Raw genomic sequence first — 13,444 nt, forward strand, 5'->3', positions numbered from 1 at the left:
TGATTCCCTCTGAAGAATCTTGTTTCAGTACTAGCTCAGACATTTCTTAGACGTATAACTGATCATGATGCTCTCCTTAAGTCTCAGTTTCTTTATCCATAAAATGGGAATACTATTACTTACAGAATATACCACAAGGGATTGTTAAGCAGAAAACACTTTGAAAACCTTAAATTACCAAATAAATTCTATTTACTCTGCCAGGATACGCTTCATACCTCTTGGCCTTACCATCTGCCCTGATAGCTCTATAGACCTTGCCGTGCACTAGACTGATGTGTCCTAGGGACACCTGGGTCCTTTCCATCAGCCTTGCAGCAGAACCCTCCTATAAGCATTATATCCTGTACTTAGAATATGAATATCTTGAGAACAGGAACCACCTGGCTTTTTGATTTATATCCCCAAGACTTAGCACAATGTTTGGCCCATAGAACTTAGCAAACACATTTTTATTCATTCATACGTAAATACCTACATGGAGTACATAAATACAAAGTACATTTGTGAGTACATGTACACATGTACAGTAAATGACTAGCATCAGAGCTGGAACTAGAACAGAGGTTTTATATGAACAGGACTATGGTGGTAATTATTCATCCGTACTCTGCTCTGGTAAGGCTGCATTAGTTATACTGTGTTCCATTGCGAACTCCACATTGAAGAAACTGGAGTGTTTCAAGAGGAGGGCCTCCAGAACAGAGAAGGCCCTCAAAATCATTCATCCAGAGTAAGGAGATTAAAAATGTGAGGGTCTGAGGCTCACGGCAATCGAGGGAAAGGATTGGAGATGTCTATTCCGAAGAAATGGCAGGGAGAATCACATTTTAGTTGTTTTCACATATTTGAAGAGATTACATGTGCAAGAAGGATTCATTTTATTCTCCTTGACCTCCGAGAACAGAAGTAGTTTGGAGCAATGAGTGGAAATTTTAGAAGTGGATTTTTGGTTCCATGAGAGGAAAAACTTCCAAATAATTGTTGTTTTTCAGTCATATCTGATTCTTCATGACCCCATTAGGGTTTTCTTGGCCAAGATACTGGAGTGGTTTGCCATTTCCTTCTCTAGCTCATTTTACAGATGAGGAAACTGAGGCAAACAGGGTTAAGTGACTTACCTAGGGTTACAGAGCTAGTAAGTGTCTGAGGTCGGACAAACTGATTCTGTAAAATTTGGATTCAGCCAAAAGGCCTCACTTAAGAATGTAGAAGGCTACATGTGGCTTCAAGGCTGCAGTTTCTCCACCCCTGGGTAATCATCTCTATATGTATATAGTATATTTATAAGGTGTAGTATATATACTAATACATATATTTATTATAGTATATATAGAGTATATATTATATAGTATATATTACAATATACTATATATAGTATACATATATTTATAGCATATTTATAAAATATAGTGTATATATATACACATATATACCATATATACTTATGGAATAGATAGCAACAGTGTGTCTATTTTGTATATATTTACTTAAAGTATGTGGGACAGCTAGGTGGTGCGGTGGATAGAGCACCAGTGTAGGAGTCAAGAGGACCTGAGTTCAAATCTCACCTCAGACATTTGACATTCACTAGCTATGTGACCTTGGGCAAGTCACTGAACCCCAATTGCCTCATCCTGGGTCATCTCCAGTCATCCTGATGAATATCTGGTCATTGGGCTCAGATGGCTCTGGAGGAGAAGTGAGGCTGGTGACCTGCACAGCCCTCCCTCACTCAAAGCAAAGTCAAGTGCAAGTCATGTCATCATTTCTCTGATGGCGTGGTCTTCTTCGTCAATGAAGGATGAACACACACACACTTAAAGTATGTATATATAATTTAAGTTGTACATTATAGTGAAGCTATATGAAATATGGGCAGCTAGGTGGCTCAGTAGATAGAGTACTTGTTCTGGAGTCAGGAAGATTTGTCTTTATGAGTTCAAGTCGAACTTCAGACCCTTACTATCTGGGTGACCCTGGGCAAGTCACTTAACCCAGTTTACCTCAGTTTCTTCATCTGTAAAATGGTCTGGAGAAGGAAATGACAAACTACTCCAGTATCTTTGCCAAAAAAAACTCCAAATGGGGTCACCGAGAGTTGATACAATTGAACAACAACATAAAAAGAAAATGAAATTTGGCTTACCTAAGAACGCATCTTACAGTTACTTCTTGCCAGTAAAATATATGTTCTAATTAATTATTTTGTATCTTTTGTAAACTTTAGGACTTCTTCTATAAGCAGTTACTCCATGTAAAGAGCTACCATTACAACATAACAGGTAACTTTTGATCTTAACTAACACTTTCGGTTGTTTTAATCCTTAAAAGAGAATGACTTTGCTAACCATCTTTTCTTCTTGAGATCTCCCCCTCTCAGTCACATTTATTAGTAGGCTCTATTTAATTCTTGGGATAGTTGAAGGAGCATTAGATTTGGAGTTAGAGGCCTGAGACTGAGTCTTTATTCATTGTACCACAGTATGCAGTAGGCAGATTATTTCTTAGAAGGGACATAAGGGAAAATTTCATGGAGGTGAAGGCATTGAATAACATCTAAAAGAATGAGTAAGATTTTAGTGGAAGGATTACCTAGAAAAGGTATTTCAGTAAGAAAAATGAGACACATAACACTATCACCCTGGAATTTCAACTTCCCCATCAAAAGATTACGTGTAAGAAAGATGTCTCTGCCACTGTCCCAATGGGTTTCCCCAAATGACTGAAGTCTGTTTACCAATTAGACAGAAGTCTAATTACCTAGATGACTGTAGAAATTGGAGGAGCTCACTTGTGAGCCTAATGGTATGGACCATAATGGAAGAGTTGTTGAAATTATAATGAAATGTGATAAATTAATCTATTCTTCATTTCTCTTCTCATATGTAACCTCAAAGGTACCTACACCTGAAGCAGTATCCTGACAAATGGTCTTTCTAGCTTTTACCAGTCACTTTTAGGCAGCTTATTAGCCTTTTGGACAACCCTAGTTGATAGAAAACTCTCATATTGCAAGACAAAATCTTCTCTGCAACTTCAGCTCCTTGCTCTGCCCTCTGGTGTTAAGGAGAATAAATTTCATCTGTCTTCCACATGGTAGTCTGGATCTTCAACCAGTTTCCTCATGATATTCAAATTTTGTCGTATTTCTTTCATTTATTCACCTCTGATTACATAAAATACCTAAAGCAAGTGTTTTCAATTTTGTAAGCACCTTGATTATGCCCAGAAGGTGTCAGTGAAATAATGAGATACATTTGAAACTACAAAACAAGCATATCTGTATGTAGTATGTACTTTCTCAACTACCTGTTTTGTTATTTCTTTTTTCCTCTTTTTTTCTCCTTTATTTAACAGCTAGTATCTTTAAAAATATTTTTAAGCTATTTTACTTCTCAATAGTAAATGTGACTTAAGAACTTCTGGAGTAATGCGTATACATGGATTTTCTTTGGAACATAGGGTATAAGTCAGAGTGGGGTGGAAAATGAATACCTTAGGAAGAGAGCTGGCAAAGAGCAAATCTATGCCAGGTCTTCATTGTAGGAGGGAACAGAGACCCTAAGAGGTTGTCATACAGTAGTAGAGTTAGACCTTCCCAGATGACAGGCTGGGCATCAGGAGGTGAAATATGTGTTTTAACTTCTTCATGCACTGTCATCATTTTTTTTTTTTTCCTGTTCTACTGTTATGGAAATGCTTGTTTTACTAAGTTCAGAATAAAATTAAAAAATAAATAAATACATGATGAAACTGGAAATAAAAATACCTGAAATCCTAAGTGGACTTTTCAAAGGAATGTTGCTATAACTTCTATAAAAGGCAAGTCCATGGGCCAGCAAGGTAGCACAGTATATAGAACGTTAGCCCTGGTGTCAGGAGGACCTGAATTCAAATATGACCTTAGGCACTTATTAGCGGTATGACCCTGGGTGAGTCATTTAATTCCAGTTGCCTCCAAAAAAAAAAAGGCAAGTCCAGACCTAGTTATCAGGCAAGGTCTCTGGAACTATTAATCAGTTAATCAATCAAAATATTCATTAAGCATCTACATGTGAAAGGGAATATGCCACATACTGGGGATACAGATACAAAGAATGAAATAATCACTGTTTACTGGATGCTCACCTTCTAATGGGGAAGCAACGTGTATGTGATTATTATCTTATATACTTTTATATAATTTTGTTTCTTTACATTACATTTTTATTATACTTACATTGATTTATTTGTGTTATATTAATTTATTATATTTATATTATATATGACTTGCTATATGTAATATCTGATCTAATATAAAGAAATACAAATATATGTATACATCTATGTGTATGTTTTATATGTATATGTGCATATATATAGCAATGTACATGGATCACATGAATATATATATCATAGGTGTATTTATATTTGCACATATTGTGTAGAAATAGAAAGAAAATACATAAACATATATAAAAAGCAGTCAGATACAAGATCATTTGGAAGGGAGTGCACTCTCAGCAGGGCAGGGCAGGAAAGGTTTCATACAAGAGGGCTGGTTTGCGTTGCAGTTTAAAGTAAGAAGAGATATTCTGTGACAAAGAAGTAAGGCATGAGTGCCATCCATTTAGGTAAGGTGACCAGTGCAAGTAGGTTGACTAAAGAGCTAGACACAATGCCAGATTTATAAGGACCTGGTATGGAAACACCTTAGGGGGAAAACTCGTGCTTAGGGATACTCCCAACACTAGATTTTGGATTTAAATGTTACTGGTCCATTTAAGCATATCGACACCAAAAAGGACTGGTTAGCTGTTCACTACTTCGTGTTCATGCCCATCACTCTTTAGCTGAGGAAATCCTCATCTCACTGTCACACCTAAAAAGGGAATTTACAGAGGGTATGAACTTAATGTGCCTTCTTTAAGCCAGAGAACTGCAAAGCTCATCAAACTGTCTATGTCTGAGTAATACAGATCAACCTGATCAGTTATTCACTCACCTGGATGCTTCTCTGTCCAACAGAATGGAGTTTATAGCAACACAACTCAGGTTTATTCTTTAAACCAACTCATCAGGACACCAAAGCAATTGCAACTCACCCCTCTCCTCCCATCTTCCACTTTTCTTTCCCAAGCCAGAGAAGGTAGCAGAGAGCAGCAAACCCTTAGGGAAAGCCTGACCTTTCTTAAAGTCTAGATCATGCCGAAGAGCAGTATCTATCACTGGAACTTTTGGCTATGGAATCAGTTCTCTTTGAGCAATTAGGAATCACTCAGGAGAAGCCTTCTGTCAGCTGACTGCTTCTAATTGCCCCTTCTAAATGATTATATAAATTTTCATTTTCTCAGTTTTATCCTCTTTAGCAAAAAAAAACAAAAAGCAAAAAAACTTGTATTTACAAATCAGGAAAAATAGCCATCTCATCTTAGCTCTGAAGTCTCAAACAAGGCATTCAATCTCTCTGATGTCCCTAAAACTGTGTTTCTTTATAGTCATATTTCCCTAGTTTTTAATAAAAGGCCTTTCTTTGCTCAGTAACATTAACCTGTTCCCACACAAGTGAAACCTCACTCCATGTTGTTAACAAAGAGAGCCAGGTCCTCACATCTACATTACAAAGAATTTTTTTCTCTCACACTGTCCAAATCCCATCTGAAATTTTTGATTTCTTAAAATACACTTATTTTAGCAGTTTATATTAGAAAAGAAGTTCTTTTTCTACTTCCATTAGACATGAAAATGCTCCTCCATAATAGTGGCCATATCTTACATTCTTTGACAGTCTCTTGCTTCACACAAAAATACTTTTGCTGCCCTTTTCATCATGAACTACTCCTTCTGAAAGGAAGAAAGTTCCCTTTCAGATCCTTGGTTTCATGGTGCTATGATTCTATATTCAAGTAAAAAGATATTGACTTTTCCTTAGCACCCAGTACTTTCACCTATATTTAAAATTCTTTAAAAAACAAGACAAACAAAATTGAGTTATATTACCTTGCTGTGTCTTTTATATCCAGTATCTAATGTAATTGAAAAAAAAAAAACAGTGAAATATGCTCATTTTAAAGGTGTCCTTTGGACACTCTGTCCATTTCAGATTAACAAATAATTGACATCTACCAGATAAAAACCTTGTGGGGAATTAAGTTAAAATGTGTAATGTTAATGTAAGGTTTCCTGGGCCATTTCCAGTCATGCTGATGAATAGCAGGCCATTGGACCCAGATGGCTCAGGAGAAGAAAGTGAGGTTGGTGACCTTGCACAACCTTCCCTCGCTCAAATCAGTCAACTGCAAGTCATGTAATCATTCTTGATGTCATGGTCCTCTTTGACAACAAAGGACAAACACTACAATGTAAGGTTAATGGGGGGTGGGGGAAGAGTTAAAGATCTTTCCTGCCCATTGATAGGCCTCCAGTACCTTTTGTTAATTTCTAATGAGGCATTCAGTCACAAGACTCATGCCCTCCAGCTCTGAAAAGTATATATATGTTCTGAAGGAAGTTTTTACTTTGGGGCTTGTTTTTTGGAAGAAGATTGATGTTCCACATGAGATTCTGGGTAGCTGCCAAGAAGCCCCCTGGCTTTGAAAACCCAGATGTTTGTGCTTCTCTTTCTGGCAACAATGTATATATTGTCTATAGTCAGACTGTTGGAAGCCCAGTGTGTTGGTCTTTCTGTTTGTAATTTCTGCTTGTAGTTTCTGTTTGTATTTTCTCTGAAGTTTCCTCCTGAACTAGGTGAATGATATATGTGCTTGATTAAAGTAGATTGTTGACCCCCTCAAAAGTTGCTTTTCTTTTAGAAAAGCGGATCCAAGAACCTGTACAGCAGTCTCTCCTGTGTATGCCGTGATCCTTGCTGTTACAATCAGTCAGTCAGCTAGCATTTATTAAGAGTATATACTATGTGCCAAAGGGCAGTTAGGTGGTGCAGTGGATAGAATTCTGGTCCTGGAGTCAGGAACACTCATCTTCCTGAGTTCAAATATGACTTCAAACACTTACTGGCTCTGTGACCCTGGGCAAGTCACTTAACCCTGTTTGCCTTAGTTTCCTCATCTGTAAAATGAGCTGGTAAAGGAAACGACAAATCACTTCAGTGTCTTTGCCAAGAAAACACCAAATAGGGTCACGAAGAGTGGGACAAGAATGAAAAATGACTCAACAACAAGTGCCAATATGCCAGGCAAAGTGCTAAGTGTCAGGCATAAAAAGAAAGTCAAGAAACAGCCCCTTGCTCTCAGGGAATTTATAGTCTCGAGCAGGAAGAAAACATGTAAAGCAAACAAGTAATAGACAAAAATGGGAATAGTCTCAGAAGGAAGCACTGAGATGATGGACTGGAAAAAGGCATCTTGCTCAACTGAAACTTTATGGAAGCCTTTAAGGGAATCCTCAAGCTTCCCTAAGCTTAAAGACTGAGATGATTCTTGGAACAGGACTCAGGAGGTGGAGGAAGAGCTTATGAGTAAGAATAAGGAGGCCAGTGTTAACATGGAACATGGAACATGGAGGGGAAGAAGGAATAAGAAGCCTGGAATAATATGAAGGGGTCAAGTTGTGGACGCCTCTGAAAGCCAAACAGCAGATTTTCTGTTTGATCCTGGATATGATAGGGAACTACTGGAATTTTTTGAATGGGGGAGGTGGTATAGTCAAATTTGTGCTTTAACTTGCTCACTGAATGGATCATGGATTGGAGTGAGAAAAGATATGAAGCAGGGTGGCATTAACCCCAACATGAGAAGAATGAAACTTAGTCCCTGTCCTCCTTTGGATCATCATAATATGGTTAAGTGATTGTCCAGGCAGAAAAGACTGGACCTAAAAACATTAAAAAAACCCGAAACAAAACAAAAAAACTCTACCCCTAGCTCCTAGGGAAGATATAATGTTGACATAAGAGTGCTGTCCTCAAAGACTGCAAAGGGAGACAATGTTCAGTCATTTTTCAGTCATGTCCAATTCTTCATGACCCTATTTTGTTATTTTCTTGCCAAAGATACCAGAGTGGCTTGCCATTGTTTTTCTCTAGCTCCATTTACAGATAAGGAACTGAGGCAAACAGTGTTAAGTGACTTGCCCAGGGTCACATAACTAGTATGTGCCTGATGTTGGATTTGAACTCAGAAGCTAATTCCAGGCCTGGCACCCTATCCATTGAACCAACTAGCTACCAAAGTGAGATAATTTAGCAGCAGAACTAAGTATAATACTTAATATTTCATGGTAATGGCATTAAAGGAATGCAAACTAAGAGGTGTGTGCTTTTTCCGAGGGAAGATTATCCTGAGTCTAAGAATCAGGAAAGATTTCCTGGATGAGGTAGTTTAAGTTGGAGTTTAAAGGATGGGTAGGGATTCTGAGAGGTGAAGACGAGGGAGGCCATTCTAGATACACTGGCATTACAAAGCAAGCATAGAAGATACACAAGGGACAATGAAGAAAGGCAGGAGAGGACCTTAGAACCAGTGTTGGGAATGCTAGCTCACTCTCTTACTCTGAGCTGTCTTATCAATTGACCGGTGTTTTTCTAGGGTTTTTTTCCCTAACTGAACTGCTATTTTCCCTTCTCATTTATTTATACTGTTAACTATGCTCCAAATGGAAGGTTTGCTCTGCAGAAAAGCCCCAGACGGCAGCATATTCTCAGTGGTACCACTGTTTTCATTATAAGTGATAAATGTTGAAGACCATCTGTCAACTGAGACCACTCAGCTCCCTAGTACCTTCATACCCTTCAACTCAATGTTAGCTTTTCTAGCTGGTCCTGCTTGGATCCTGTGCTGAACACAATGACAACATTGTTCTCTCCTCAAGATAAAAAATAATTCAGTAATGTTCCGCATTTTTGTCCAAACAATTGAAAACCATGGAATCATCTCACTGAATTTTGGTTTCCTGTTTGTTTATGGTACCATTTGACCCAGTCTGTAAATCAAATAGTTTGCCTTCTTTCTACCATCTTTGCTATGTAACTTAGCTAACACCTTTTTATTTTATTTTATTAGTGTTATACAGCACCTTTTGTGCTGTACACCACTGTCATTTCTTGGACCCACCCCACTGAAACTTGCTTTGTGCAAACAGTTAAGCAAAAGTGATTAAGTGACTGTATCTGGCAGTTTATGTATCATTCCTTTCCATCGCCCCCCACCTCTCTAATGAGCAGAGGAAAATGTGTTTCTTCACTGATTCTCTGAAACCATGACATTATATCTCTTCATATGATAAACTGCCTCTGTGATATCTGCCACCCAGACCTTCTGAGAGTGTCATTTGTCACACTATCATGGAAGAAGATTAATGGTAGCTTATTTTACAACAATCCTGTAAGGTAAGAAGTGGACAGTTGTTACCTCTAACATCCTCCTGTATAGATGTAGCCCCAGGAACTTGGATTGACTTATCTGGGTTATTCTTTCACTAACTGTACATCTTTCTCAACCCCTCCTCCATCTACTAAGGGTTAGGTCATTAATGCTGAATCCTGTTTCAACTCTGGTGAATTAGTATCACCAAAAAGCAGTTTCAGATTCTCTCTCAGCCCTTTTCTCATTCTTGTCCTTTGTGTCCCAGTAAGTGTCCTGGCCATGTAAAGTCACTCCTGAAAGACCTTAATAACAAATTCCTCTAATGCATTATAAATATACATATAATATTACAGATTTATAGAGAATAGAAATATTTAGTTGATTTTGTTTTCTCATTAGCTATATCTGAGATTACATTTAGTTTAAGAGACAGTCTACATTACAAAAGATAGCATAGAAATACAAAGAGCAGAGAACGAGGGGTTGGGAAATTAGAAAGCCTGCTTTTTGCTCCCCTTCTGACTAGATGTGAATGTCTGTCTCTTCATATGCAAAATAAAGGGTTCAGACTAGTTGATTTATCTGTAAAAGGATACAGTTCTCAGTCATTTAGTGCGTACCACCATTGTGGTATTCTAAGTGTTTAATACTTTCCATGTAGCCCATCGTTCCAATGCAGTGTCAATAATTATTATGCTATACCATTAATGATGAAATAAAGGCTTATTTACATCTGTAGTTCAAAGTATGCCAGGTTCATGCAGCTGCTAAAGGGTGGTGCTTGAAGTTCAACCCAAGGCATCTTATTTCAGTGCTGGTGTTTTTTCCACTCCATCTACAACTATTGCAAGCTTTCTCTTCCTTCCTTGGAGCTCTCACACTTCTCCCTCTCCTCTTTCTCTTAGCCAAAGATCTCATCTTTTTCCTTACTGGGAAAGTTGAAGCCATTCTGTGTTAACAACCTCGTCTCTCACTCTCTTCACTTCACATTGTAGTTGCAGATAGAGAGGGTACTGATGAGTAAGCATAGCATTCTCTACCGTTAGTTCATAAGAAACCTTGGCTTCTTGATATTTTAGTCTGTGGAGACAGGTGTAATTGCTTCACCTCTGACACATAAATCTGCTTTTGGGAAGATTTTGAGAGTTACTGAGGATTGGATAAAATGTCTAGAGCTCTACTTTGTTGACCGTGTAACCCAGAATTCTGCCAAGCTGACTTTTAACTGGACCCTTGAGGTATATTTCCTTCCCACCATGATGGAGCGTGATACACAGACCAATTTAAACAAGCAGGAGAGAAGATGTGCATACTGTACTCTGTTGCTTTTTCTGATCCCTGCTTTTACCCTTTTTGAGGAAATTAAGCTGCTTGTATAGCCGCAGTTCACACAACTTAATAATCTGAGGCCACTGAACATTTATAGATGTCACCTAAATTAGTGGCTGTGACATAGGGAACTGAATGAACCAATGTAGGGTAAGTCAAACCCACATATCTCTGGGTACACCAGTCATGAATAGGTCAGATAATGCTATACACAAGGACAGGTAATCAGTTTCTGTCTGCACCTTTCCTTTCCTTCTCCTAGTGAAGGGGGGGGGGGAGGGTCTAATCAATCTGGCTTTAATCTAAGATCGATCATTATCTTATTGACTTATTTAGAATGGCTTTGTCATCTACAACCCATAAGAATGAGCGTATCTATCGCCTGAGTTCTCAATGACATCTGCAGAAAAATGGAGTAAAAAAATACTTAAATTCTTTACCTTTAAGGGTTATTATTGGAAAAACACAGTTTGTAAAAACTTGAAGCACTCCAGGAAAAATGAATCATTGTTATTAGCAGCAATTCTGGCTTATGCAGAGCTTGACTGCAGAGTCTACCATGACTTCCTTTTAATTCATGCTGTGACTTGTGTGTGGTTGAAATTTTAGCTGAAGTGCCACTTGGAATGGAAAATGACATAAGAACAGAAGATTTTGACCTGCTCTTGACTTCAGCAGCTTCCGATGAACCTTGGAGTCATTCAGTATTTTCTTTAATAAGCTCATGGACCAAGAAGACTTTATTCAAAAGAGATTCTTCTATCATGCACCACCTGGTCAGTGAATCATTTGACATATTAAAAATAGATGTTATTACTCCACTGATACTTTTATCTAGTACAAAAATGTACTATTAAATAATCAATCTATGGCAGACCTCTAGTAACACTTGATGTATATTTATGCATCAGAGGGTTGGGTGGCATTACAGGAAGACAGATTGAGGTCAGTAAAGAACATACTGCCTGACAATTAGGACATTCCAATACTAGCATGAGATGTCTCATGGGCTTCCTATCCCTGAGACTTTTGAAGAAGTGTAGAGGAAGATAGCAGATCTCAAGGCTAGTCCTAATTCTGCCTTTAATAAATGTGTGACTTCAGGCAACTCACTTCTGCTCTCCGAGGCTAAGTTTCTTCTGTAAAATGACGGTAGCTGGATAGCGTTGTGGATCAAGCACTGGGCCTGAGTTCAAATCTGGCCTCAGACACTTTACTAGCTGCGTGACCCTGGGCAAGTCACTTAACCCTGTTTGTTTCAGTTTCCTCTTCTGTAAAATGAATTGGAGAAAGAAATGGCAAACCACTCTGGTATTTTTGCCAAGAAGACCCCAAAAGGATCACAGAGTTATACATGACTGAAAATAGCTGAACAACAACAAAAATCAGGGGGTTAAACTTAATGATTTTTAATGTCCCTGCCAATTCAGACAAGCTATATGTCTAGGAATTGATTGTTGCTTAATAGGGTACAATGGGTATCTTCCCTTAATAGGGTATCTTCCCTTAATATTGAGAAGAGTTTGAGTAAAATGATGACTTATAAGAAGGGACAGTTAGGCAAGAAACATTGCCTTGTGTAGTTAATTTTGGAGGCAGGAGCTGAGAAAACTGATGTCCATGATGTCGTAAGACTCAGACTCATAGAGTTAAAGGTGGAATATACCCAATTTACCCCCTTTCCCATTGAAAAAGATTTTTCTATTTTTCATTTCACTTGTTATTTTGTGTTATTCTGAACTTATCAAATACAACCAAACACAAAATTTCTCCTATTTATGGAAGAGGGAAAAAAAAGCGTTATATATAAAGAGAGCAGATAGACAGCACAACAGATAGAATGTCGGATCTGGAGTTAGGAGGACGTGCTTTCAAATCTGCCCTCAGACACTTACTAGCTGTGTGATGCTGGGCAAATCAGTTATCTCAGTTTGCCTCAGTTTCCTCATCTGTAAAATGGAGAAGGAAATGGCAAACCACTTCAAGCACCTCTGCCAAGAAAACCCCAAATGAGATCCCTAAGGGTCTGAAATAACTGAACAACATTGTATATGAAGCTGCAAATTTCATTACATACAGTATGTTTTTGTTTCTTTTAAAGGATACACTAACTTTGACACGTTATTATCCCAAAACTCTCCTGCTTGTCTGTATTTCCCTCTGATCTCCTTTCTGTTCTCTTCTGCGCATTAAAATGCTGCATTAATGCTCCTTCCATCATTATCATTAGTCCTCTTCTGCTTCTCAATCCTTGACCTCCATATAAAAAAAAAAGAAAAAAACAAGCAAAACCAACTTCATTTTAACAGGTTAGCAGAGCCATGTAAGGCAAATATTCAAATTGACCATGTACGTAGAAAGTGTATCTTCTTCTGCACCTGTAGTCTCTTACCATTCTTTCCCAAGGTGTGAAGTGTTTCATGTTAATCCTCTGGAGACATAATTGGCCATTACATCAATCAAAGTTCTTAATGTCTTTTAAAGTGACTTTTCTTTAAGCAGTTGTAATTATTATATATATTGCTCTCTTGGTTCTGCTTATTTCATTTTGCATCTGTTCCTACAAAGCTTCCCATGTTTCTTCTTATCTGTCTCTTTCATAATTTCTTACAGCATAATAATATGGAATATTCATATACCATAATTTTCTCAGTGATGACCCAATTCATATTGCCCCCACTTATGCCTTTACTGTACAGAGAAAGAAACTGAGATCAGGGCCATTAAATGAGTTGCCCAGGGTAACACAGGTAGTATGTGTGTAAACAGAACTTGAAGCCAGGTTCTTTTTTTAACCCCAAATCCAATAT

At 38.0% G+C, this 13,444-nt stretch overlaps 1 protein-coding gene across 3 annotated transcripts in view; it reads left to right on the forward strand.

Annotated features, from left to right (window-relative positions):
• The window catches only part of EVC2 (EvC ciliary complex subunit 2), a 188,432-nt gene that overhangs the window by 12,653 nt on the left and 162,335 nt on the right, over nucleotides 1-13,444 (forward strand). For all 3 annotated transcript variants that reach the window (XM_072620198.1, XM_072620200.1, XM_072620199.1), the window contains exons 2-3: nucleotides 2,231-2,285; nucleotides 11,244-11,410. In XM_072620198.1, the coding sequence (XP_072476299.1) occupies nucleotides 2,231-2,285; nucleotides 11,244-11,410 (222 nt within the window). The remainder of the gene's footprint in view (nucleotides 1-2,230; nucleotides 2,286-11,243; nucleotides 11,411-13,444) is intronic.

The sequence above is a fragment of the Notamacropus eugenii genome, chromosome 6, assembly GCF_028372415.1.
Source record: "Notamacropus eugenii isolate mMacEug1 chromosome 6, mMacEug1.pri_v2, whole genome shotgun sequence".
NCBI lineage: Eukaryota > Metazoa > Chordata > Mammalia > Diprotodontia > Macropodidae > Notamacropus > Notamacropus eugenii.